General features: G+C 43.2%; 1 protein-coding gene across 1 annotated transcript; it reads right to left on the bottom strand.

The window, feature by feature from the left end:
• Positions 1-4841: 4841 nt before the first annotated feature.
• Positions 4842-22524, bottom strand: RWDD1 (RWD domain containing 1). The gene is made up of 7 exons (XM_074948286.1): positions 22370-22524; positions 20041-20106; positions 18833-18963; positions 15202-15345; positions 13515-13647; positions 10270-10332; positions 4842-6482 (listed from the first exon to the last, which is right to left on the bottom strand). The coding sequence occupies exons 1-7, from the start codon at positions 22440-22442 to the stop codon at positions 6370-6372; spliced, it is 723 nt and encodes a 240-aa protein (XP_074804387.1). The 5' UTR covers positions 22443-22524; the 3' UTR covers positions 4842-6369.
• Between the last annotated feature and the right edge of the window lie 1661 nt (positions 22525-24185).

The following is a 24185-nucleotide window of genomic DNA, read 5'->3' as shown; positions in this document are numbered from 1 at the left end:
AGAAAGTAGGATTTAAGTGGTTCCAAGTAGTAACAGACAGAACAAAGTGAATTACCGAGCAAAATAAAATAAAGTACGCAAGTCTAAGCCTAGTTCAGTAATAAAACTGAATTCAGATAAAATCTCACCCTCAGAGATGTTTCAATAAGTTTCTTTCACAGACTGGACACCTTCCTACTCTGGGCACAGTCCTTTCCCCAGTACAGCCCTAGTTCCAGCTCAGATGGTAGCTAGGGGATTTCTCATGAAGGCCGCCCCATTTGTTCTGTTCCACCCACTTATATATCTTTTGCATAAGGCGGGAATCCTTTGTCCCTCTGGGTTCCCACCCCTCCTTCTCAATGGAAAAGCACCAGGTTAAAGATGGATTCCAGTTCAGGTGACATGATCACTTCTCTGTAAGACTTCATTACCCACTTGCCAGCCCACACGTATACAGGAAGACTTACAAGTAAAACAGAGCCATCTACAGTCAATTGTCCTAGTTAATGGGAGCCATTAAGATTCCAAACCATTATTAATGGCCCACACTTTGTACAACTACAATAGGACCTCAGAGTTATATTTCATATTTCTGGTTTCAGATACAAGAGTGATACATTTATACAAATAGGATGACCACACTCAGTAGATTATAAACTTTGTAATGATACCTTACAAGAGACCTTTTGCATGAAGCATATTCCAGTTACATTATATTCACACTCATTAGCATATTTTTATAAAATCATATAGAGTGCAACATCACACCCACAACTCCCACTTTCTTTTGGTCTGGAATGACACTGAAAAGAAGCCATTTACTTAAGTCATCTGTGGGACTGGAGAATGTATTTCACATGATCTTACAGAACTGACATGGGAGTGTGTGGTCATAATTAGGTTTTTCAGTCTATTCTAGTTTTTCTGAGCTTTTTCTTTAATTTTCTTGAAATATGGAATTTCCTTAAAGTTGCCAGAAATTAAGATGTTGGTTTTGGGGTTTTTTTGCTTTATTCATAACTGCACTCAAAACCAAAACAATGTAAAACTTTAGAGCCTACATGTCCACTCTGTCCTACTTCTTGTTCAGCCAATCGCTCAAACAAGTTTGTTTACATTTTCAGGAGATAATGCTGACTGCTTTTTGTTTGCAATGTCACCTAAATGTGAGAAAAGGTGTTTGAATGGCACTGTTGTAGCCGGCGCTGCAAGATATTTACATGCCAGATGCGCTATTCATATGTCCCTTGATGCTTCTATCACCATTCCAGAGGACGTGTCCATGCTGATGATGGGTTCTGCTTGATAACGATCCAAAGCACTGCTGACTGATGCATGTTCATTTTCATCATCATGAGTCAGATGCCACCAGCAGAAGGTTGGTTTTCTTTTTTGCTCATTCGGGTTCTGAAGTTTCTGCATCAAAGAGTTGCTCTTTTAAGACTTCTGAAAGCATGCTCCACACCTCGTCCCTCAGATTTTGGAAGGCACTTCAGATTCTTAAACCTTGTGTCGAGTGCTGTAGGTATCTTTAGAAATCTCACATTGGTATCTTCTTTGTGTTTTTCAGATTTGCAGTGAAAGTGTTTTTAAAATGAACAACATGTGCTGGATCATCATCCGAGACTGCGATAACATGAAATATATTGCAGAATGCAGGTAAAACAGAGCAGGAGATACACAATTCTCCCCCAAGGAGTTCAGTCACAAATTTAATTAACGCACTATTTTTTTTTGAAGAGCATAATCAGCATGGAAGCATGTCCTCTGGAATGATGGCCAAAGCATGAAGGGACGTATGAATCTTTAGCACATCTGGCATGTACATATCTTGCGATGCCAGCTACAACAGTGTCACGTGAATGTCTGTTTGCACTTTCGGATGACATTGTAAACAAGAAGCAGGCAGCATTATCTTCTGCAAATGTAAACAAACTTGTTTGAGCGATTGGCTGAACGAGAAGTAGGACTGAGTGGACTTCTAGGCTCTAAAGTTGTACATTGTTCTATTTTTGAACGCAGGGTATTTTTTGTACATAATTGTACATTTGTAAATTCAACTTTCACGATAAAGAGATTGCACTACAGTACTTGTATTAGGTGAATTGAAAAATACTATTTTTTGTTTTTTACAGTGCAAATATTTGTAATAAAAAATATAGTGAGCACTGTACACTTTATATTGTGTTGTAATTGTAATCAGTATATATGAAAATGTAGAAAACATCCAAAAATATTTAAATAAATGGTATTCTATTATTAACAGCATGATTAATCACAATTAATTTTTTTAATCGCTTGACCGCCCTAATGACTACCAAAATCTTTCTAAACAAGTAGTTGAGTCATATGAATGGATAATCTTGTTCTGTAACTGTGACCAAAAACACTCCTGTATTCACACCTTACATACTATTGTAATATATTTTTGTACAAAACATCTTTTGTAAGGTATCATCTGGAAACGAGTAACTTTCTGGCCAAAAATATCATGGTGAAATGTATGTAGTGTCATCAGATGTTTGGCTGCATGCACGTGTTCTCTCTGAGTACTGCACTGGCTCTGGCCAGATACCCAGTTTAGCAGGCTTCAATCGAACTGCCCAATAAGACCACAAGACTTGGTTTAGCAGCGAAGGCACCCAGCCAGGTTTATTGTCGACGAAGCACAGGAATAGCACCTGGCAGACTCTACAAGGATACTAGCACATGTATGCTCGTGACAATGGATGCAGCTCAGTCAGTGGCAGGACTGTCCACTGCTCCCTAGGCTGGCCAAAGACACTCCCTCTGAGATACCTCTTACACACCAAATCAAAAAAATTACGTATTGACCCTGATGTATTAGGGTGCCACCAATTACCTTGTATGTGTTGGTTTGATCCAAACATCTCTATCCATCATACTGTCATCCTGACCTTATCTTTAGGATGGGTCAGTGTGTTTCTGTTATCGTTGGGGAATGTGCTGGCATCAAGGTGTTCTGGTACCACCTTTCTGGAATGTGTTTGCATTTATATTCTTATGCCTAGCACTACTTAGGAATATGTGTTTCTGCAATATCAGCCCTGTTCTTGCCAGATTCTGTGATCCGGGCCTACTTTTTGCTCACAACTTAACTTTGCTTTATATTAGCAAGTTATGACCATTACTTTATCCCAGGTCTCTGATACAAGGCCTTATGTTTCAGGCCATCTTCTTACTACATGTAGCAACATTATATGTAAAGTTATAAACGCCCCCTGTATGATATTGTCAGCACATATTCAAACCCACCCAGCCCTGCCTTGGCAAAAGTTGTTCAACAGGTTTATCCAACACAACAAAATGTGTGTTTACCTCAATGTACATATAAATAGTAATCAGGATCCTTGAGACAGCAAGAGGGGAAATGGCAGGAGATAAGGCAAATCTGCATTTCAGCATACACAGGGGAGAAGAAAGAGCAAGGAACCACCTTCACCACCCAACTCCATGTCACCTTCTTTACTGTTTGAATAAACTTTGCTTTAAGGGGTAATCTTTAGAAGAATCCATTGCAAAGGGTGACTCGACTATAAAAGGGAGGGGCAAAAACACCCCCAACAGATCTCTCCCTGCCTCTGTCTCTCTTTCACCTAAGAGAGACACAGTAACCACCTCTTTGACTCTGAGGGGAAACCCTGAACAGAGAATATGGTCATCTGTGTTGCTGAGAACCTGCGGTAAGGATTTTACCTTGAACCAAGTCTAGCTTGTTAAGTTTTAGCTACTAGAAAGCATTTTGTCTTTATTTCTCTTGTAACCATTTCTGACTTTAATACCTAATACTTGTACTCACTTAAAACCTATTTTAAGATTAAAAAATGAAATAAATTTATCTAACTACAAACTAATCCAGTGTTGTGTTTAAACTGAACTGTTTGATAACTCCAGGAGAATAGCAAACAGCTGAATTTTGACCCTTTACAGCTGCAAAGGACCTCTAATAACTGAACAGTCCAAAATTTGGGAGCGTGTCGGGGTCATCCTGAAAGTAGTAACCAAGGTTGCTGGAAGTCAGTGTGACACTAGTATGCTGTTGACAGGCTGCTGGGGTCAGAGTTGCTGGACCAAGCGTATAGCTATATGCGGACACTCAGAGTGTGACCTGTATGCTGGCAGGCTGTCTGTGGGTGGCCCAGATTGGGAGCTACAACAGTAAAGCACTGAGGCACACAAGGTTGCAGGGCAAGCAGTGACAAGCCCTCACAGGTCTGAAATGCACCCCAGAATGTGACAGTATCATGCTACATAGGGGCTTCTGGGCTGAAGGTTCCCATTTCTAAATATGTAACTAAAAGTTAAATATTTCTAGTTCTCAGAACAAATGTGGCAATAGCAGTAAACACTCCGCATACAAAAAAAATTAACTTGTTTGAAGCCCTGATAGCTAAAATAGTCATACTAAAAATACATTAAAATTTAGAGTGCGCACACAAACCTCCATCATCTAGAGGCTTGGCAGCTCCCTGATCCCAATTTATTCAGAGACCTCTGTCTTGAAATTAGCTTTATGCCTAGTTATTGTTTGAACAATCACTCATACGATAACAAGGCATACCTGTACTTAGTTCCTTTTGTATACAGTATCCCAAACTACTTTATTCAAAAGAGCCTCAAGTCATCTTTGAAAAATGTTATATTACATTATGAATATTTTTCCATCAGAGGAAGCGAGATCGTATCTTCATAAACAAGAAGTAAACCTGCTAAAATATTTAGCAACACTGAGATCCTTGGATTTTCATTTATAACTGATGATCAATAGCAAACATCTATTGCAGCTTGATCTATAATCGCAGAGGAGTTACAATAGTGTCTTCTCCCCTCCCTCCATATCTCACTAGCCTTCCCTCCCCAATTCAGTTATCCACTTTTGCTTCATATCTCTTGCCTTGGTTTATTCACTTTCCTCTATTTCTCCATTTAAAATGTTCTCCTGTTCCTTCTTCTAAGCCAAATACAGCATCCTCCTTACTCTTAGACCCACACTCACATGCTACATCTTCCTCTCATTAGCAATAGTCTTCCATTTCGCACCTCTCTCCATAGCCTGTGATCTTCCAGCAATCCTATTGCTCTTCTCCTAGCTGTACTATTGTGGAACACAAAACAGTGCAGCAAAGCACAGAGCAAGCTGATGCCACTCTAACGCCAAGGAAACAGCTGAGCTAACATCTGCATGTTGGTTCCTGCAGCTTGGCTGGATCTTTTCGCTCTATCTTGCACTAACAGACTTTTCACCACGGTTGACTTCAACGTAATGCCACACCTAGTAATTACAAGGTGCCATGGTATCTAGGAGAGACACAGTATTCTGAACTGTTACTCAAGTTTAATGACAATGGTGTGGTCTTGTACTCTGCTGATTGTAGAGAATAAGTCCCATTAATTAAATTGTTTTTATAACATTTTCAATAAAGGTTAACTACTGCACAAGTTCAAAATAGAAGTTGCCTTTCAAACTGATCTATCAAACGTTTGAAAATTATTTTAAGGCCTCCATGTCCCCCCTTTAGAACTTTTTTCCAAATTCTTGTCTGGATTATGGCCAAGAAAGTTAAAATTTGAAAAGAAAAGCAATTAAAGGGTTTTTACTGCTCTGGTTTTACTTTTAAAAAAATTGGATCCAAGATGTCAATTTTAAACCCTATGTATCCTGAAATGGCCAAGTTATCAAATCACCTTTCTAATGCAGAAACTATTTTATCTTTAACATCAGCAGTGTTATTGGTGGTGGTGCTGTAGTATGGGGAAGAGGAAGGATATCATCTAACATGGAACTTTGAGGAGGTGGTGTGAAGTTGGAAGGTCACCACCAGTCAGTCTCTCTCTAGCCGTTAATGAATGAGAACGGTTACAAGCATCATTAATAAATTGGATACGAAGCATTGTAGAGTCCCACAGATAGAGCAGGTTTATAGTAAGCACTCCCCATTTCTTCACCAGAACTTCCACACGTATCTCAGGCTGAAGAGAACAGAACAGGTGCTCAGCACACCTTTGTACTGCCGCCCATGCAGCATCTGCCCTAGCACCTTTCCACCTTGCATGTCTGATCTCTTCAAGGGCAGTTATTGAAGTGGGAAGGGAGAACAGAACAGATGTCTGGGTTTCTAGACCTCATACAGGTTAACAATATGCCTAACATTTCACATTCGAAATGTTAAAGCCAATTTATTAATTATGATGAAAGTCATCAGAAGAGTATTCTCCTGAAATTAAAAGAGTTTGGTTTTTTTCCTTCAAAAATGAAAACCAATACATGCTTGGTAGAGCCACAGATGCTGTGGCTTTCCTGACTGCCTCTTTCTCCCTACATGTGTCCAAGCATACTAATGACACAGCCAGTTCAGCAATTTCAGTTTAGTCACTATCTAAATCAACAGGGTTGTAATCAGGGTCATCCTCTTCATCGTCCAACTCCAAGTCATCCATTTCCTGGAACAAGGATTCATCCACTTCCACGCTGTTTCCAGCTGTAAGGGGGGAAAAATAAAACAGTGTTTTATTATGGATTTTTATGGAAACAGGAAAAAGAAAATTAGGGGTTTTTCCCTCATTCTTCAGACAGAAAAGAAAGACGTGTTGCTCTGCTACTTCTCCATCAGCTAACTCAGTGGTTTTCAACCTGTGGTCCGTGGACCCTTCGTGGTCCACAGATTGCGTCTAAGATTTCCAAAGGGGTCCGCACCTCCATTTGAAATTTGTCAGTGGTCCGCAAATGAAAAAAAAAAAAAGGTTGAAAACCTCTGAGCTAGTTGAAAAGATCAGATTGTCTAAGAACCTTTGAGTCCTCTGCTTCACCACAGAAAACAATTCCCCAGTGCCAACTATTTACAGTTATTCCATGTTGCTGGTCCAAATTTAATGAACTTTACTGTTTGGTTCACACATGTTGACTTGAACAGAATGGGGAGAGGTGGAGGAACAACCCCACCCCTCATTTCTGATTAACTAGAATAATGATGCTTTCCCCACCCCAGTGTTTAACAGAGCTGACTGTGACATAGGTAAAATATCCACAGCCAATTGATGAACTGATGTTACCACTGCTAGTTCCAAGAGATGGCAACTATCCGATTCATTCCAAGATAAGTGTATCAGTTCCTGGAAGCTGCAAGGTCTCTATGGCCCCAATCTTGCAAACACAAGTGTAAGTAAGAAAATAAATTTAAAAAGAAAAATAAAAAAAAAATCAATGGGACATGTGTATGAAGCTACTCTATGCTTAAATGCAAAATATGGGTCTATGGGAATATTAGAAACACAACATCTCAAACACTACATCTAACATGATAATGCCACACGTCGCATTCAGGACAGCAACTACTGGAATGTTATTTGAGAACATCTGACCTACAGCAGTTTAGAAGAATGCTGGTTAGACCAACATAAGTTCTTTCCATATGCCTCAAATCTCCCTCTTCTCAGCACACCAAGCAACAGTCTGAAATTTTCCAAACGAATTTAGCTCCTGAAGCAGTATCAGTTACTTTACACAGAGGGAAAAATTGCAAAGCTATATGAGATTTACAAGGAAGCAACAAAACCTGACAAATTTTTCTTTAAAGCCAACCACCCTTTTTCATACGTCGATCCTTCTTATTGGTTACACACATGAAAAATAAAATTATATTTTAAGTAACTGCTAAGGCCAGACTTATGGGGAAAAAACCATGAAAAATATATTCAAGAGTTCTATATTTAAATCACTTATGATGTCTAATGGGAAAAAGCAGAGCAGATAAAATTTAAACACGTGTACTTCCACAAAAAAAAACAAAAAACAACAAAAACCCCATCGTTTCAAGGTTTCAGTGGTGGTCATAGCAAGTCTTAGGGCTTGTCTACACTACAGGTTATGTTGGTATAACTTATGTCACTCAGGGTTTGAATAAGCCACCCCCCTGCCGAGCAACATTAAGTTACACTGACCTAAGTGCCAGTGTGGACACAGCTACCACCTCTCAGAGGTGGTTTTATTATGCCGACAGGAGAGCTCTCTCCAGTCAGCATAGAAAAGAGGTGGGCAAACTACGGGTTGGGCTGGATAGGCGTGGGAGTCCTGGGGGGCCTGCCAGGGGACAGGGAGGGGGAGGCAGTTGGATGGGGTGGAGGTTCCGGGGAGTGGGGGGAGAAGGAGGCGGTCAGGGGACAAGGAGCAGGGGAGGTTGGATGTGTCGGGTGTTCTGAGGGAGGCAGTCGGGGGTGGGAAGTGGGAAGGGGCGGATAGGGGCAGGGGGGACAAGCTGTTTGGGGGAGCACAGCCTTCCCTACCTGGCCCTCCATACAGTTTTGCAACCCAGATGTGGCAAAAAATTTGCCCACCCTTGGCAGAGAACGTCTTCACCAGACCCGGTGCAGCTGCACCACTTTAGCGCTTTAGTGTAGACTAGTCCAGAGAGATGCTGGAAGTGCAGCTTTGTACATGTTCATATTTCCTTCTGAGACAGCTAAAGAAATGACTGATAAAACCTGCACTATGTCACAGCTGGGTCTGCATGGAACAATGGTGACATCTACTGGCCACTTAAAACAATCCCAGGCTTAGATTTCTCACCTGCAAGTATTTCACAGGAGGCATCTGTTTTCAATTAAAAGGTAACAATATAGAAAAGGTTTGAGATTTATCCACCCCCTTCCCATTGTGTATTAATGTCAGAGTTACAATATGGCACTCTATTAAAGTGGAGTTATTTAAAACTAAACTGCAGTTTCTTACTCAGTCTCATGTTGTCATGCAAACCTCAGCTGTGCCCATGGTAGAGGGCACCAAAGCAACATCCTGATTTAGGGCCAGATCCTGTTCTTACTGAAGTCAGTTGGCGTTTGGTCACTGACAGGAGTAGGACCAGCTGCACACTGAATTAGGGCCACCATATGGTTCAAAAGTTAATGCTTTAAAGTAAAGGTCATTTACATGGGGAAAAAAAAAAACTTGGTGAAGACCCGAACGCCTTTAAATAAACTGTACATAGCAGTCTATTCTTCTACTATAAAAGTTGCTGATGATATCATCAACATGGCAGGACCTGCATAAAAATATACACTCCCCAATTCAACAGCCTCTTCTACTTGTGTGCATTCAGAGTTATCTGCCAATATCAGTGACAAAGTAAGATTTTACTGTTTTTGTACTTCCAAAAGACCTAAAGAGTCAAGAAAGCCAGGAGACAGCTAGTATCAGAAGGGTAGCCGTGTCAGTCTGAATCCACAAAAACAATGTGGAGTCTGGTGGCACCTTAAAGACTAACAGATTTGGGCATAAGCTTTCCTGGGTAAAAAACATGGAGTCCATGCATCTGAAGAAGTGGGTTTTTTACCCACAAAAGCTTATGCCCAAATAAATCTGTTAGTTTTTAAGGTGCCAAGAGACAGCTGAATTCTATTGCTTCTTGTGCATCAAGTGAGTTAATAAGGCCTTGGCTACATGAGAAAATTACATTGGTTTAACTTAAAACTCTTTTAAAGCTGGTTTATAAGAAGACATATTTTGCTAATGCTCTAAGTGTTTTGGGTTTGTTTGGTTTTTTGTTTGTTTGTTTTTTTTAAAAAAAACACTACTTCACAATATTTCTGCTAAAGAAGTTCTCCCCACATTAAACAAACATTTAAGACAGCTTTTAACCATAACTAAGTCTACGATTTAGTCACGGAGGTCACAGATTCAGTGACATTACCGGAACTCCATGACTTCTACGCTGGCGGAGACAGGACTGTATGCCCCTGCCCTTCAACTGGGGCTGGCTGGAATCAGGACCATGCACCCCAGTCTCACGGCTTCTGCTGGGGCCACACACCCCAGCCCCATGGCGTCCTGGGCTTGGCAGGGGCTGCAGCCAGGGCCACATGCCCCAGCCTGGTGGCTGCAGTGGGGGCCATACACCCCCATCCTACACTGCAGCCAGGGCTTGGTGGTGGCTGCAGTCAGAGCCACGCACCCTATCCTGCAGCTGCGGCCAGCTCCAGAGCGGGGGCTGAGTCCACCCCGTGGCTGCGACCTTGCTGCGGCCATAGGGACTCCATTCCTGCCCCCTTCCTTGCTCTGCCCGCCCAGTTATTTTTAGTAAAAGTCACGGACAGGTCATGGGCTCCGTGAATGTTCGTTTATCGCCCGTGACCTGTCCATGACTTTTACTAAAAATAACCGTGACAAAATCTTAGCTTTAACCATAACTTAGCTACACAATTTGAAGTTTAGTCAGATTTCTAAACAAGTCTTTCAACAGTGCAAATAACAGGGGAAAAAAACCGGAAGTTTACCTTCCTCTAAGAACTGAATGTCAGACGTGTCAAGATTATGATCTGTTTCAAATAGTTGTTTTCCTAAAAGAAATAATAAATATTAAAATTAGTGATAGCTTAGAATGTAGTTACTAAAACCAGGCAACATGAAATTTTGTAAGAGTCTTTTAGAATTTTGATATTTAATAACATCGAAGTAATATTTGATAATTTATGTACCCCTGGCATTTTCCTCAGACTATACTTGGACCAGTTACTTCTTTGCCTATCTCATCTATTAAATTTTAAGTTTTCTGGGCAGATGTTGTCCATCTTTCTGGGATTCCTTCCCTTGCAGGTGAGACAGGCCCTGCAAAAGAGCTCCATGCAAGAATTAATGCAGCCTCAGATGAAATCAATGCTGAGAGAAAGGATATACCACCACTGTCTCCTCTGGTTTTGCCTGCAGCCTGAAGGCCATACACAATGCTCCTGAAGTGTCAAGGAGGAAGAATATGGTGCTGTGGATCCATCACATTTATGCACAACAGGTCAGATCGTCATCTCCATGAACTCACTTGGGCCAATCAGGCCCATGTTTGTTGCATTCAACATGTATTTGATTCCCCTTCCTACCATGTGTCTGTGTAAAGTAAAATGGAAGCTTTTGTAAAAATGGACATGACTCTTTCCATGCTCATATTACCTATCTTCTGAGAATTTAAAGGAATTCATTTTATACTATTCTACAGTCTACTCGAAAACCATTTAACATGCCTAATGTTCATATTAAATTTCTTCAGTATATATTTGTATTGCTACTACACGACTTCTAAAACATGTCAGATTTAGCAAAATCCTTTCAAACATACGTTTCCATTAATTTAGCCTAATAAATTTTTAAAAAACATATATCCTCACAAGTTACATGAGGAGAAGCTCTGTGTGGCTCGAAAGCTTGTCTCTCTCACCAATTGATGTTGGTTGAGTAAAAGATATTACCTCACCCACCCTGTCTCTCTAATATCCTGGGACCGACAAGGCTACAGCTACACTGCAAAAAACTCTGACACTGCAGGGGCCAAATCCAGAGGTCCTTATTCAGTCAAACTCCCATCAAAGTCAATACCTCAGGATCTGAAGCCACATCTCTGATATCAATCTATTTCACACAAGTGTCACCGTTCGTATTTGCTTTGTGGGCACAATCCTGGTTCTCTTCATGCACAAGCAAATTGGCTTAAAATGCATCATTTTAATTGTGTTTAACTGTGTGGGAGGTCAGCCAGCAGAAAGTCTCTGTATTGTCTTCACCCTTTCTGTGCCATGGAGCCAAGCTCTGCAGCATTGCCCTGATTTTAAACATGGAAGGGATACTTTCAGTGGGCCAGCATGGTCCTAAAAAAAGAAGATATGGATCTACAAGGCTGTAATCCCATTGGAGGAAAGGGGTCAATGATAGGCCATAATCACGACTCCTCTCCAGCCACAACCAAGTTGTGCAGTTGTCTGGGAGTGAAAATTTCTTTCTGCATAGACCATTCCTACTGGTAACTCAGGCTTTGCCCATTTGATAGTCACTTTGCTCCCTCTTATGGCATATGGCCAGACCAAACTGAATTATATGGACAGTAAGAATACTGCATCACCACCTAACCCTGCTTCTAAACCTCTCAGAGGACAAGACATTGTGTCTTCCTTATACTGGTTACCCGTCTCATGCATTAACAAATATATCACCTATTTTGCAGTAACAAACCAGAAACAATACAAATGTCTACATTCAGCTAAATAATTTAATGTGGAGCTGGCAATCTACAGTAACTCCCCACTTAAAGTCATCCTGGTTAACGTTGTTTCGTTGCTGATCAATTAGGGAACATGCTCATTTAAAGTTATGCAATGCTCCCTTCTAACGTCGTTTGGCAGCCGCCTACTTTGTTCACTGCTTGCAGGACGAGCAGCCCGTTGGAGCTAGCTGGTGGGGGCTTGGAACCAGGGTGGACCGGTAGCCCCCCCATCAGCTCCCCGCTCCCCTAAGTTCCCTGTGCAGCAGCTGGCCATCAGGCTATCAATTGCTGGCAGTTCAGCTGTCCCTCCCCCCACTGCCATGTGCTGCTCCTGCCCTCCCCAGAGCGTCCTGCTCGCTGTGTGTGTGGGGGGGGGGAGGGGAGAGACACGTCCCGCGTGCGAAGGAGAGGGAGGCTAATGTCAGGGTGTCCCCCTCCCCCTTGCTCCTGCACCCCGCTTACACCATCTTCCATAGAGCAGCGGGATACACACAACAGGGCTCAGGACGGAGGGAGCTTCTCCATCTCAGTTCGCTGATTAACTTAAAAAGGCAGTGTACTTAGAGTGGGGTCAGCATCCTTAAAGGAGCAATGCGCATTTCTCTCTCACACAGGGTGTGTGTCTCTGTCTGCCATGCTATCTCCCCTCCCTCCATTCCTGCTGCCTTGTAGAGCGTGAGGCTACATTAACAGCAATGAGTTAACCCTTGAGGGCTCAGCCAATTGCTAGTTCATCATTTAGCAGTAAGGCGTTCCCTGGGAAATAGCCCACCCTCTGACTTCACCACCTCGAACAAGCTTCACAATCATCATCGCTGTGTTCCAGTGTTAAATTGTTTGTTTAAAACTTATACTGTGTCTGCGTGTGTGTGTATAGAGAGAGAGAGAGAGACAGACAGACACACACACACACACACACACAAAATAGTCTTTTGTCTGGTGGAAAAAATTTGCCTGGAACCTAACCCCCCTATTTCCATTAATTCTTCTGGGGAAATTGGATTCGCTTTAACGTCGTTTCGCTTAAAGTCGCATTTGTCAGGAACGTAACTACAACGTTAAGCGAGGAGTTACTGTATATGTTCAAATAAATTGGTTAGTCTCTAAGGTGCCACAAGTACTCCTTTTCTTTTTGTATATGTTCCAGTGCAACACAGTGCAATACTATCTTATATCACTCTCCATTTTCCTCCCCTTTCCAATTTTCCTCACCATTCCTTGATGCTTGAATGGGTCTCATGTGAGAAATGGAAACATTTAGGACTCACAGTTGCGCCAACGCAAATGCTCAAGCCTCCTTTCTAAGGCACAACAATAAGAAGCTAATGCTTAGTTTACAAGATAAATCTTCCCCGTTAACAATCAGACCTTGATTTGCATCTGACAATACTATACTAATCTTTTACTATAAAAATAAAATTCTTGGACATGGTTTCATTATTTGACATACTGGTCTGATAAGTTGGCAAACTTGGAGAAATTGCAAAGTCATACCGCTTAATTTATTTTTGCCTGATTGCTCTTCTTCTTTCATTTTTTTTCTTTTAATTTCTAGGAGCTCTGCATCAAACTTTGCTTTCCAGCTTAGGAAATTCTCGATTGTAACAGGAGTGCCATGGAAACATAGCTGTAAAAGAAAAAAAAGTTACGATTCCAGTGGCAAAGCAAAGAGTTAAGATTAATATTCTCTTTTATGGTTGAAATTATTGTATGCCAAGAGGCAGTAACTACTAGGCACCAATTTTAACTAGGTTTCTTATAGCAAATTAACCCCCACTACAATAAGAAAGTGAAAAGTGTGATATTCTTAGTCGTTTTTATGTGTGGCTTTCAAATTTATTCACAGAAGACTATTGTAGAAAATTCCTGTTTTGATTTGGATCTATAATGTAATACTAATAAGATAAAGCAGCATACACACAGGTGGGTAGTGCACCTTATTAGTGGTTTAGGTCAAGTCACAATGAAAAAGGGGTGTGTACATGAGTGCTAAGGATGGATTGGACAGATATGCTTTGTATATGAATATCTGTTATTAAAATTCCTAAAACCACAGAACAACTTTATATTTAATACCTGTACCACACAGGGGGGTGACATATACGACCAGCAAGACTTCTCCTCTATCATGGAGGAAGAGGAGAATAACTGTTCCTTCCACCATGGCAACTACATAATGACCCTACTGTGCAATCACATTCCTCCATACGATGGGGCTTCCAGAGTGCTTTGTGTTTGTAAAAGCCCACAGCCAAACCTCGTAATCTAGGATTTCAGAAATGCAGTGCACTCTGAGGTGTAAATATCTGGGAAACACCAAAGAGCATGAGTGTGTGAACAGACCTATAGCGATGGGATCCAAACTGAAAGGATATTGAGTCCTACAGCCCTCTAGCTGCTACCAAAAGAAGGAAGTGAAAACTCAGTGGTGGAATTTCTTCTAACACATCTTGAGAATGGGAAGAGCTACTTAGTGGTGGCAAACAAATACCAGGCTACAGTGAAGAGGCTAATGGGTCTGGCTGACTCTAGAGTTTGAGCCATCCAACTTCCTTTCCACCAAGTCAATTGACAGAGGAGTGGAGCTGCCCCACTTCTTGGTGGCATTCATGTTATAAAGGAGAGAGAGGAAGCATCAGAAAACTGTATAGGCTGTTCAAACCTCCAACAGCTGGCCACGGTCCCGCAGGGACTGTTCAACATCTGAGAACAGTGTGAGGGTAATGCAATATACTCTAGTCCCTCCTGCTCCTCATCCCTTCCTTCCACTTAAAATGAAAGCCACACGGAGTATGGCATGGCGCTGGTTAACGCCAGCTCTGCGCTAAGTGGGCACTCCCTCATTTCAGGGACGAATATTTGGCTAGAGGGATGATGTCAGTGTCCACTCTCTGTGCTGTTTGGGAGTCCAAAGGGAGTGAAGTAGTCAGAGGACATCCCCAAACCTTTCAAAGCAATGCCAGAAAAGTTCAACCTGGAAAGTGCAATATTTATGATTTAATAAATCAGGGAAGTTGTGCTCAATGTGTTGACTTCAACTACTTCTGAAGTTTTAAATATTGCTTCTGCCTGTTGTGTGTGTCTGGGACAATACTACTGCTAATCAATCCTACCTCAACCACAGCACCTTTAGGAAGGAAAGCCAGAAAACTGTTAGCTGAAAATGGAATACTTCACCCACCTTTTCTGCCTCCTCTGCTTCTCTTTCCTTCTGTTTCTTTTCCTCCTCTTGTCTTGTTTTTATTTGATCCACTATTTCATTTAATTTCTCTTGTACAGCTGACACTAGAGTGAAGATCATTACCATCCCCAAGTTCTCTTCTGCCTGCAACATAAAAGGCGGCAGCCTCAGACAGGCAATTCACCATGGACAGAGAGGTTACACATTATGCCTGTTTGGAAACTGCTTATGCTTAGTCTTGTAGGAATGCAAGTTTCACTGCTGAATTGCCTTGCACCAGTTTTGGAAATTAGTCAAATTTATTTCACTGGGTTTAAGCCACTTAAAATGATCCCAGGTGAGAGAGGAGGGAAGAGCAGCAAAACATCAACACTGTTCTCTCAGGTCACTATTAGGGATGTAAATAGGGTTTAAAAATAGTAACCGTTAAACCTATAAAATTCTATGGTTAAATGAGTAACCGTTAAGGAGTTCACATAGGTGGTGAACTAAGGGTGCAGGGGGTGCTGCAGCACCCCCACATTTTATGTGGGACCCCACTGCCTGCCGCATGGGGCCAGCAGTGGAGTTTAACCGTTAACCAAAACTGATGCTTATCTGTTAACCGGTTAAACTTTTACATCCCTAGTCACTATCTTTACAACAGGTTACCAATACCATCTGATTATAGCCTGCACTCTTGGCAGGAAGGGGATACAGGGTGCTGCTAATTAACCAAAAAAACCCAAACACATTTGTTAAATTAAATAATTTTAAAGCAGGTGGGGATAGAACTCCCTAGTCATGAATTTCTGGAGCCACTCTGGGTATGTCTACACTGCAGTTCACAGCAAGCCTTCCAGCCCAGTAGGCTGACTCGTGCTAAAGGAGCTTGAGCCAGCACACTAAAGATAGCGAAGTGGACAATGTGGCTCTGGAGGAGACTCAGGTTAGTAGCTCGAGCTCAGACCCAGGGGGTTGGGTGGGCTTGAGAGCCCAAGCTGTAACATCTGTACAGTTATTTTTAGCAGGCTCGCTCCCAGCTCCAGGGTAGACATACCCACAGGTGCTTACTAATTGCCCATACAAGCCAATATGGTAGCGAAGACCACATTTCAGCACTGTCCCCCCAGTCCTCACTGCTGTTACCAGTCCTATGAGAAACATGCATGCTAGGATCGTTCAGCTAGCTCAGTTAATAGCAAGGTCTTGTCTTGATTTTAGTTTCTTTCTTAAGTGCCTTAATACTGCCTTATACTCTAGTTGTCCAAAGACCTAGCAAGTTTTCCTTTATTTTGGAAGTCTTAATACCTGGCAACTTATTTACACAAAACTGTTCAATACAATCAAAGGCATCTGTGCCAGGCAAAAGTTGTGGAGCAGGAGAGGTGTTAGAACAATTTATTTAGAGCCTTCCCATTTCAGAGTTTTGTTGTTGTGTTTGTGAACCCTAATACAGGAGCCAATTGAACCTTACTTTGTCATACTCAAAGTTTAAGGCTAGAAGGGACCACCAGATCATCTCCTTTGATATACAGGAGATCACAGGCCACCACCACCACCCAACACCGACACACTAAACCCAACAACCAAAATTAGACCAAAGAATTACAGCCCACAGTAGACTAAACTATTATGTGCCACTGGCAGAGAATAGGAGGGACCAGTGCTGGAGACCTCTGCAATGGCAGGGTATTCATTAAGCGAAATATATGCAGATGATCCTGGCAAGCTACCTGCACCTACAATGCAGAGGAAAGCAAAAAGAAAAAAACCCAGTGTCAATGCCAATCTGAATTGGGGGAAAATTCTTTCCCAACCCCACATTTGGTGATCAGTTAGACCCTGAATATGTGAACAACCAGCCAGCCAGACACCTGAGAGAAAGAATGCTTGATACCAGCTCCAAGCACCAGCCCACCCCATCCAATGTCCTATCTCCAGTCATAGCCATCTCTGATGCTTCAGAAAAAAAAAAAGAAAAGAAAAAGTGGGGTGGGGTGGGGCGGTAGGGGAATCCCTTCCTGATCTCAGCAAGTGACTGGCAGAAGCCCTTAAGCATGAGATTTTAAGAATATCAGACAAGAACCAGAGAGAGGATCCCCAGGACTGCAGCTGCCAAGCCCTGCCTCCTCATCATCACAAACTCCTCTCTCATACAATCCCACTTGTAAATTTGTCCAGTTCTCTCTTAAAACTAAGTTGTTTGCCCCACATCTCCTATTGGGAGGCTGTTCCAGAACCTCACTTCTCTGACAGTTAGAAACCTTGTAATTACCAGCCTGCATTTGTTGATAGCCAGTTAATACCCAGTTGTTCTTGTGCTAACATACACTAAAGGACTAAATGGCTCTCCATCCTCCCTGGTGTTTACTCCCCTAATGTATTTATAGAGAGCAATCAGATCCCATTGCAGACTTCATTTTCTTAGGGTATGTTTATACTAGAAACATAAGTCGACGTATATTAGATCAATTTTACCGCAGTAATTACCATGGTGGTGCATGTTCACACTTCCCTCCTTGGGTTGGTGGTACATGTCCTCACCAGGAGCGCTTCCACCAATCTAAGACAGGCAGTATGGGGCGCTGAGAACCCGGTCTCTTAGCTCCGCTGGCAGCTCCCTGCTCGGAGCCCAGCTACCGCCCAGGCTCCCAGCAAACTGCCCCCTCCTCCCCCTCAGGGAGCAGTGAGGTGAAGTCACCTGGAGCATCTCGCCCCCAGGGAGCGGGGTCCAGCTGCTCCGACTTCTTGCTCTCCCCTGTGGCCTGGAGCCAGGCAGCCTTGTCAATGTCACAGCTCAGGAAGCCGTGAAACTGACAAGGCTGCCCAGCTCCCAGCCAGGTGCAGACTCCCACGGCCCGGGCTTCTCGCTTCAGCTCCCAGCCGGAAGCAGGCTCCTGCTGTTCAGGCTTCTCGCCCCAGCTCCCCAGGGGACAGCTGGGCTCTAGCTGCTCTGCTTTCTTGTCAATTTCAGGATTCCTGCCATGAAACTGACTTGACAGCAAACAGCCAAAGTAAGTAATGCAGTGTCTACACAGACACTGCTGTCACCCTAACTATACCGACATAAGCCCTGTGCCTCTCGTGGAGGTGGAGTTATTATGTTGGGGTAGTAGGGCACTTACATCGTCAAGAGCAAGGCTGTAGTGTAGAACTGACATAATTAGATCAACGTAAGCTGCCTTACGTCAACCTGTGTAGTGTAGACCAAACCACAGGCTAAACAAGCCAAGCTCTTTTAGTATGCTCTCATAAGATAGGCCCTCCAATCCTCTGATTATCCTACTAGCTGTTCTTTGTACCTTGTTTAACAGAGCCATTTCTAAAGCTAGATCATGCATCTTTATGTGGCTGAACTGTTATTCTTACATGGCATTTAAAAAAAAAAAATCAACATAATGTTTTGTTTTAAATATATACCACACAACTTTTTATAACGGTCAAAAAGCAAAGTCTTGGAGTTTGGAAAATTAAACTCAAGTTAATGTCAGTCACTCCCTACAGCAGAATGCACAAACCAATTCGTAAGACATATGCTCTTCTAAGTTTTGGTTAGCATCAGAATTTACTGTGCCTACTTCACCTCTCAAACCAATGATTTATGAAACAACATCAATAAGAGAGTCAATATAGTCTTAATTTGCCTTACCTGTTGTGCTAGAAGGTTTAGGATGTCTGTGACATCATTATCTTCAAGGTTCTCCTGGGAGAATATTTCATAAAGTGGAGTTTCATCTGGATATTTTTCTCCATAGGTAAATTTAAGGGTTGCCTGGACAGCTACGGTACAAAAGGCAATCTTAGTGTGATGGCCTCAAACTTCATAAATATTAACTCTTAATGCTGAGGTTTATATTAGAGTAACAATCTTGTTTTGTTTAACAATCCACAACAAGTTTTTAAATAACAACTATTTTAAAAATGGAACTAACACCTTACAATAATTATAACAGTTGGTTTGAATATAACATACGAATCTCAACTCATCATTAACCCTCAGATGTGCTATAAAAGTTACCCATGACACAGGAGATAATTCTTGGCACTTACTAGCTGTTTACACCTTCAATTCACATTAGAACCAGTAATTAGTCTATGTAATACTCCTCTGAGGTACTGCAGATCAGCAAGCAATATCCCCTTTTAAAGAATAAAGTAAGACAGAGATTAAGTGACTTGTCCAGGGCTATAAAGTGGGTCAGCAGCAAATCCAAGATTAGAATCCAGGAGTCCCAGTACTGTGCCAATCTAGTACACATGCCACCAAGTGTATTTCTTGCCACATTCGGTATGTAAATTTGTACCACAATATGTGGTATGTAAATACCTAGTCAGCATGTGATATGAAGACATACTGAACCACGATTGTGACTGACTGAGAGCTTCCTGCAGTTCTGAACTGCTATACACTTCAAATCTACACTTTCCATAGACTGTCATGTTTTACTGATTAAGGACCTGCTCTTATTGACTTCAACAGAAGCAGGATCAGACCCAGCAAACAACAAACTACAATTTAGTGGTAGCAGTAAGCTATACTTTAAACATCACAAGGAATTGTTCTGATTGGGCAAGTCACAATCTACTGATCAGAACATATTAACAGTAGATTAAGAGTTCTGAAGTAACAGATCTAGGAAAACATCATTGTAAACTATTCTGAAACACCAACTACAGCTGTAGCCTTACCTGATATTCAGAGCCCATTCACAAGAGGACAACCAGATTTCCCACAACAGGTTATTTCACATTATATCTACTAGAGATAGACACAGATACTTGGAATAATATTTTAAAACAATCAGGCCTTATAATTTCAAAAGTTATAAAGAAAAGTTTTCCCCATGACCGACTTACTTTCATCATTTTCTCCTGCTTCAGATGTCACTGTGATGGTGAAACTTGTTGGGTTTTCTGATAATACTGTAAAAAAGTAAAGAAATAGTAAATAAATGAGATTTTTAAAGTCAGACATCTTTTCTTCACTAGCATATGGGTGCTACCTTGCTTCTGTTATTTCATTAAACCGGAACATCTTTAGGTATTTAACAAGAAGCCTCCAATCCATTAATTTTTTTTCCTAGTTTAACAATTTTCTCTTCTTGATGATTTAATATCTGTTTTGTTCTTCTGCTATTACAGAGTGTACATATAGTACCAATCTCACATAAAATGTTTGTCCACCAAAAGGATATAGATACAGTGCAAATCTAATCTTGATTAAGTTTTTCTATGTGAGGATATAGGAGAACAAATCATTTGAGTAGAAAAAGGCTAATATGTCTGTTTATGAATTAATTATATGCATACCGAATACCAGGCGCTTTCTTGGTCTAAATGCAGCTGCTCATTCACTACCTATTCATTACCAGTCTCACTGGTAAGCAGAAGAATAGCAAAGGGTACATTCCTATCTTTATTCTAAGAAGAACATGTAGTAACTCTACAAAATAGAAATCAGCTCCTATTGATATTTTTAAAAAGGCACGAAAAAAGTGGGAAGTACTTTTCAGAGCAAACAGAAGTGCTTGGATCCTGCTGATTCTTTGAGGCAATCTAACTTTGGAAGTGATATGACAGGCGAAAGCAATTAGTTGCCGACATGAACAATTTAGAGATGAAAGTTAAATTCACCCTCAAATTCACCTCAAAACAAGGTCCTAACCACCAGTTACTTTATGAGTACTATGTAGGGAGCCCCTAGAAGCGTGGCACCACAAGGTGGTCTCTGACAACTGTGCATAACCTGGGAAGAAGGATGGGCACACGAGACCCACAATTTTGCAGATTAGTGGCTCCAGTTCCTTGTATAGTTTTTTCAGAGAGGCTGTAGCACACTACCCCGAGTAATGGCCACAGGAGAACTCTATCTTCTCGTTGCAGATCCAGACTGTGGGCTGTCATAGAGTGAATTGCACCTGATTATTCAGGAGTATAAACAAGTGAAAGATTTTCACCAAAAAGTCTGAAAATCTGACCTAAGCCCTGTTGTTGTTACAGACTACAGTACACTTTTTTCTGGGCTTGAGGAAATCCTAGCAGTGAGCTGGCTCAGCTCAAATGGCATTTTACAGCTTTTAATCTATGACTTCATTATGTTCTATGATTCTGCATCTTGAGTCACTGATAATAAATTCATATACCTTTGGCTTAACAAGCTAAAATAACTTCAACACAGATTTTAAAAGGCTGAAATAAGCAGCAAGACAATTAAATAAGAATCTGAAAGAGAAAGCACCCCAGCACTTGCAAATTTAATTAAGTGTCAAATAAGAGTTTGGATTTACCGCCACTTCCTTTACCTAACAGGTCATTACAAAGCAATAAGCAAAAATGAATTATTTTGGAAAAGCTGTGTTTTGTGCTTTACAGGGATGACAGATGAGATGATCACAGTGCTCCATTCTGATGTTGGAAACTGAAAAAAAGCCAGGCATTGGAAATGCAACAAGTATGGAGGCAAACTGAGCATCTGTTACCTACTCAGCAATGCCACACGCCTGGCGAGGATCAGAAACGAGAAAAGAAAGCAGAGCAGGGCTCCAAGTTGGCTCGTTTTTGTCTTTAATTTCCACCCAGGTGTCCGCAAGAGCCCTGCTTGTAAAGGCTCGCCCAAAGGCGCTCACCCTAGATCTTCGCCCGCGTCCTGCTGCCTAGGAGTGCTGGGGCCTAGCAGCAGCGAGGGGTGTCAGAGAAACCAGACTGACACACGCCACAAAAAGCAACTCAAGGTCAGGAACCTACGGAGGGGCTGGGAGGGAGCAGCCCGGGGCTAGCGAGAACTACCCAGCGCAAGCCAGCCGCTCTGCTCAGCGGGGCAGGGGGCAGAGAAGCCAGCCCGGCTCTGCTGCCCCCAGCCCCGGGGGAAGCCTAGGGTAACGCCACAGGACTCCCGCGAGGCTTGTGCCGTGCAACCGGCGTATTTAAAGAGGAGCGGGGCCCCCGCACCCGCTGGACCCTGTTTAGACCGGCCCAGGTGGGGGGCCCCGCTGCTAGGTGCGTGGCGCTGCGACCCAAAGCGCGGCTCCGCCACCCCCAGCTCCCTGCCCGGGCACGCCGCCGCAGCAGCCGGGAGGCGCTCGGGGAGCTGCGCGCCGTGCACGGACTGGGGGGGGGTCCACCCCCGCCCCGCTGCAGGGAAGCTCGCGCCAGCTCCCCGGGCCGGGCTCCCCCCCCCGCGGCTGACCCGTGAACGAGTCCGGGTAGATGGACTCCAGCGCCTCCCGCTCGTTGCGCTGCTCCTCGCTGCAATCGGCCATGGTCCCGCGCCGCCGGCCATGGAACGCTCCGCCGCGGCCCAGCCACCTGGGCGGCCCGCGCAGGCGCACCCCGGCAAGGGGGAGGAGCTGAAGCCGTGACACAGCCGCAGCTCTGTTCTCGACCTGGGCAGCCAGCCGCCCCCCCTCCACCCTTTGCGGTTTGTCTACATGTGGAGTGACTTCGGATTAGCTATGACAGGCGCCCCGTGTGGACGCTCGTTCTGGAATAAAAGCGCCTCGCGCCGGTTCTCCTTAATCCACTTTTAAATGGGAAATTTCTCGGGAAGAGCTATTGCTGACTCACTCCATGCGTGCACATAGTCAAGCATAAGAGTGTTTTAGTTTGACGGACCTTAAACCCGTGTAAACCAGCGAGGCTTGTCGTCCGTTTTGGAGCCGGGTGCCAGCCGCCTGTTGAGGTGCTTTGTCCCTCCCCGACATGGACAAAACCTGACATGCTTTGTTCAATGCCAGACAAAACTTGGACAAAACCTGACCTGGTTTTGTCTGGCATTGGACAAAGCATGCTGCCCTTTCCAGTGTCAATGCAAAATCACTATGCAGGCAAAATCACATCTGTGGGGGCAGGAGGTGATGTGCTCTTAAAGAGGGCCACACACCCTGCGTGTGTAGAAGCCCAGACTAGCAGGGGGGGCCCCGTGCCTTGTCTGGAAGTGCCAGCTCATCCCTTATGCAAGGAATGTCAGAGTGGCCACCCTACCATAAACTAATTCAGAATAAGGTATGTTTGTTCTGGAATAAAATTATCTGGCAAGGAGTTAATCCCAGAGTAGTAACCAGCCGAAAATTCACACCCTACATTAATCCGCGTTAACGGTCAAGTCTAGACTAATTGTGGTTGTTTCTCTGTGATTGACAGCCCGCCCCGCCCCGCCTTTCCCGTTCTACTTTTCCCTGCCCAGCCCTTGGGACGCAACCAGCGTTGCTTTTGGTGGGCATCGCTCGTCAGTGGATGTGTTAGGTCTGAGGCTTGGCTGTCATGTGTCGGGGTGGGGGCCGCTGAAGCGCGACAGGGGCTGCTGGCTACGCCGTGGGTCACGTGATGCAGGAGTTGGGCTGTGTCCTTGGCGTCCTCATTTCCGCCTCTGCCGTCACGGTTGCCCGGCTGAGGACGGGGCGAGACTTGGCCTCCAGCCCCAGCGCTAGCCGAGATCTGCAGCAGGGGAAGGATCAGGTCTTGGGGTGGTCGGTGCTGCAAAATTCAGATATTCTGGCTCATAAGCTCTGCGATTGCAGAGACCAACCTGGGGGTTTGGCCCGGCCTGCGATGAGTACTGCACTGCGGTCTCACTGGCCTGCTCATAGGGCGAGCAGTTACTCTGTTAGCACAGGGACGGTGCAATGAGAGGAGCTGGCAGAGGCAAGGAATCTTTCTTTCAAAATTCCAAGATGGATTGCTGAATTTTCAATAAAAATCTTCATTTCCCCCATACTCTAATGAAGTTTCGCAGAGTCCGTTTTTTGCAACCTCCTTCACAGTGTGCAGGCTGTATAAAATTGTGCATGGACAGAAAATCTTTCAGGCTAAATCATAAAAAGCAGCAGCACTGACCCACTTACTTAGGTCACCTTTATACACTTTGCCTCAGGTTAGCCACCTGTTCAATTGACATAAATACTTGCTTCTCTCATGGGGGAAGTGAGGTTTAGAAGGAACCCAGTTTAAGTAAAAGCAGTCACAGGTACTAGAACTTTCAAACTCATTCTGCCAGTGGTTTTGCG

The sequence above is a fragment of the Natator depressus genome, chromosome 3, assembly GCF_965152275.1.
Source record: "Natator depressus isolate rNatDep1 chromosome 3, rNatDep2.hap1, whole genome shotgun sequence".
Classification (NCBI taxonomy): Eukaryota; Metazoa; Chordata; order Testudines; family Cheloniidae; genus Natator; species Natator depressus.
This window is presented reverse-complemented; position numbering and strand designations above follow the sequence as displayed.